The 3921-nt window shown below is 46.7% G+C and overlaps 2 protein-coding genes across 3 annotated transcripts in view; one reads left to right on the forward strand and one right to left on the reverse strand.

Annotated features, from left to right (window-relative positions):
* The window catches only part of Ccdc146 (coiled-coil domain containing 146), a 124835-nt gene extending 123936 nt beyond the window's left edge, over window positions 1–899 (reverse strand). Inside the window, exon 1 of the mRNA XM_021163157.2 lies at window positions 787–899. The gene's annotated coding sequence lies outside the window, so the exon portion shown is untranslated. The remainder of the gene's footprint in view (window positions 1–786) is intronic.
* Window positions 900–1126: 227 nt separating this feature from the next.
* The window catches only part of Fam185a (family with sequence similarity 185 member A), a 56396-nt gene continuing 53601 nt past the window's right edge, over window positions 1127–3921 (forward strand). The window contains exon 1 of one of the 2 annotated variants that reach the window (XM_021162794.1): window positions 1127–1800. In XM_021162794.1, coding sequence (XP_021018453.1) covers window positions 1392–1800 — 409 coding nt within the window. In that variant the 5' untranslated portion in view covers window positions 1127–1391. The remainder of the gene's footprint in view (window positions 1801–3921) is intronic. The other variant, XM_021162795.2, reaches the window with a different exon arrangement.

The following is a 3921-nucleotide window of genomic DNA, read 5'->3' on the forward strand; positions in this document are numbered from 1 at the left end:
GAGAGAGAGAGAGAGAGAGAGAGAGAGAGAGAGAGAGAGAGAGAGAGAGAGAGAGAGATTTTATTTTACCATTAAAGCTAAGGGTCAGTTGCAGGGAAAGAGATCAAGACTGTTCTCTAACCAAGTTCAAACGTCTCCAAATCTCTTAGCAACATAGACATACACCATTCCTAAAATACTTTGTTTTGTATACTGTGCACTGCTTTGTTGTCCATTGTTTTGTTTGATAAATGTGGTAAAAAAATGAAAAAAAAAAAACCTTCTACACAAGGCAAGGAAGATAGTGTCATCATTTTATAAGCAAATAGTAAAACCCAAAGGCACCCAATGACTGGCCTAAGATAACTACTCACAGTTAAGAAAGAGCCAGAATTCTAACACTTTTTCTTTTTCTTTTTTTTTTTTCTTTTTTCTTTTTCGAGACAGGGTTTCTCTGTATAGCCCAGGCTGTCCTGGAACTCACTTTGTAGACCAGGCTGGCCTCGAACTCAGAAATCCACCTGCCTCTGCCTCCTGAGTGCTGGGATTAAAGGCGTGCGTCACCATACCCGGCTTCTAACACTTTTTCTATCTAGTATTTACTATCTAAGTGGGAGTTCCCTTAAAGGACAGAGAAGGGAGAAAGCAACAGAACGGGTCTGTCCTCTCATGCCAAGGTCTCTTGTTAGGGGGATTCTCTATTCCCAGGGAATCCACATTAGTTTGGTGAAGTTTGGTTCTAACCACCTAAAGAAAGTATTCCTAACTTTGAATCTGATTCCCATCTATAAACATGCTGTTTCTTACCCTTTCTTTTGGTCCTGATCCTTGTTTAGACTCTTATTTTTCTCCGTGTGTTTTGGTCCCTGAGGTCTCCCTTCAAAACTTCACCCTCTCCTAAGAGTCGCGTCCTTGGTATCCAAAGTAACCACACAGCTGAGTTTATCCTGTCCCTTCTACTCTTCCTATTGGTCAGTTACATTAACTTTTTTTCTTCCTCTGCTCTCTTGGCCAATGGGCTTGAAGCAACGGGAAAGCAACGAGGGGGGAGCGGGGGCTCCTTTACCAATCAGCTGTCAGTCTGTGTATTCAGCGCACTGTCTCTTGGGATATGTAGTTTCACAGTTACCAGAACACCTTGATGTTTGGCTCCTTTAAAACTACATATCCCGATGGCCTCCGCCAAAGGGGCGGAAATAGGTGACTTGTCCAGGTCAGGGTTTCAACTAGGCTCTTTGAAGTTTTAAGTTTCCTACCGGGATTTAAGGCGTTAAGTACTGTGCTGGGGGCCTGGCTCGTTCTTCCTTGGCGGAGCCGTGCAGGCTGTCGCCTTTGTGACTGACCCGACGCAGCTCGTGGTTCGTGTGGTCCGGGGACCAGCGAGCCAAGGCTGAAGCGTTCCAAGGGAGAGCATGTTCGGCCGCCTCCCTCCTTGCGCGTCCAGAGTGCGGGCGGGCGCCTTGGTCGGAGCTCTCGGGGCTCGGACGTGCGGCTCCAGTGGGGCGCAGCGGCAGGGATCGGCGCCCGATGAATCTGGGGCCGGCCTGGCGCGTGGGGCTCTGAGGGAGTGGACGCTGCAGGTGAGCCCGTTTGGGCGGCTGAGGGCGCGGCTCCCTTGCCACCTGGCCGTGAGGCCCCTGGATCCCCTTGCGCACCCGGACGGCGACCGCGTGCAGGTGGCGGTGTGCGGCGTGGAGCACGGGGCGCGCGGCCTGGACAGCCTGCAGGTCAAGTATGATGCTGCTCGGCAGGAGATGGCCATTCTGTCGGACGACATCGACCCCCAGGCGTCGGTGGAGGTGAACGCACCCGTCAAATATGGCAAGTGAAGTGAAAAAGGGTTTGGGTCACAAAACTACTGTCTCGTCTACCTGGCCCTTTCCGGAGTCTCTTTTCTAAAGCAACACTCTTGGGTTCCTAAATAGTGTTTTTAAGCGTTGGGTTCCCAATTAAGGAGGAAAATTAAAGCCGAGTGGAAGCTTGTATTGGAATAATCTGAGTCTAATTACATTATGGAGCCCCCATGTTCTTTATCAGTCATTAGCATCGTTCAGGGTTGAGGTTTCTTGATAACTATCCAGTGGTTTGGTAGCCCACATCTCGGGGCTCTGGTCCCTCGTCAGCTCTATGTATAGATGCTTCCAGCTAATAATCTAGAAAACAAAAACAAAAACAAACGAACAAAAAAACCTTGTTTTCTAACAGGTACCCAGGCTGGTAGGTGTCTATTCATTTAGGCATAAGTAAATTCTCTGCGAATACAAACTTTGAAGCAAGACACATAGTTAAGATTGTCTGGGGAAATTCATAATAGTACCTGAAAAACGTATTTCTTAGGTATCTGAGTCCCGTTATTTTATTTCCCAGATGCAAACCGCTGAGCACACATACTTTTCTAGAAAGGGTTCTCGGGGCTCTCATTCTTCCTGGAACTGAAGGACAGTGTTGCTGATGATAGCATTAGCACCGTTTACCTCTTCTAAGATTATTTTATATTAACCCTCACGGTTGCTCGGTAGGGTGGATGCTTTTGTCACCGTTTCAGATGAGGACATTGAAGTAAAGGAAGTATCATAAGATACATAGTGTGACTGAACAAACAAAGGCCCCGTGCATGGTGACATTATGAAATTTGCTTCCTTAGCTGCCTTTCCACCTTAAATACAAGTAGGCAGGGCTAAGATGTGAGCTGTTAGGCTTCGTTGCTTCTCAACTTCTAACTAGCCTAAATGAATAAGAGACAGTACCTCCAAAACGTAATAATCTGAAGGTGCCGGTGGGGCTTTGCCACAGTGCAGAATAAGATGGGTGTCAAAGGAGAGAGAGGCAAAACTTAAAACAAGCTTCTCTGAGATGGATATTACCTCTCCCAGCCATCCCAAATCACCTCGTTGCTTCTTTTTAAAGCCAGGCGCTTATTTTCAGGATACTGCCTCGATTCCATAGGCCCCTCAAATCTACATAGCTGATTTTATTGATAGTTGTTCCTCCGGCTTGTGATAGAGTGACCCAGTGGATGTCCCATTACTGCTCCTGTGTTAACCTTAATTCCCCGTCCTCCTTCCCAGCGACAGGGTGTGTTTAGCATCTCTTCGCTTACCTAGATAGTTGTCAGCTCTGCCTTGTTTCCTGTCGGATGACAAGGCTCAGGTGGGCAGGCAGTTCTGCTTGTGTCCGTGCATGGCTTTCATGCACTCTCATTTCCTCTCAGTGCATGGTGCTGATTTAACCCAGTGCCAAGCAGTTGAGGGCACTTATACTGTAATGATTAGAGTTGTGGCGGTGGGTTCCAACGACGCGCTTTGGGGAACATAACTGTGCTGGTTAGTGTGTAGTCAGCTCGACACAGCTAGAGTCACCTGGGAGAGGAGCCTCAATTGAGAAGATGCCTTTGTCAGATTGGCCTGTAGGCAAGTCTGCATTAATCAAGAAGCATTTCTTGACTAATGATTGATATGGGAGGGCTCAACCACACGGGTTGACCCTGGGTTATATAAAAAAAAAAAAGCAAGCTGAGAGACTCATGGAGAGCAAGTCGGTATTTCTCTGTGATCTCCTCTTCAGTGTCTGCCCTGACTTTGTCCTGACTTCACTGAATGATGGACTATAAGTTAGGAGATAAACCCTTTCCTACACCAAATGGCTCTGGTCAGTGTTTGATCACACCGAGGTCACATGACAGTAGTTTCTGTTTCTGTACTCCAGCTTAAGGGAAATTTAATATTAATGCAATTGCATAGTCGTTGTCACTCTTTAATATTTTGTTATTGCTGTTTTGTTTTGTTTTGTTTTGAGACAGAATCCCTTTACAGAGTCCTGGCTATCCTAGAACTCAGTGTAGACTAAGCTGACTTTGTACTCAGAGATCCATCTGCCTCTGCCTCCTAAATGTTGAGATAAAAGGCGTGCACCGCAATGCCCAGCAATTATTTTGTTTTTATA

This window comes from Mus caroli, chromosome 5 (genome assembly GCF_900094665.2).
Source record: "Mus caroli chromosome 5, CAROLI_EIJ_v1.1, whole genome shotgun sequence".
NCBI lineage: Eukaryota > Metazoa > Chordata > Mammalia > Rodentia > Muridae > Mus > Mus caroli.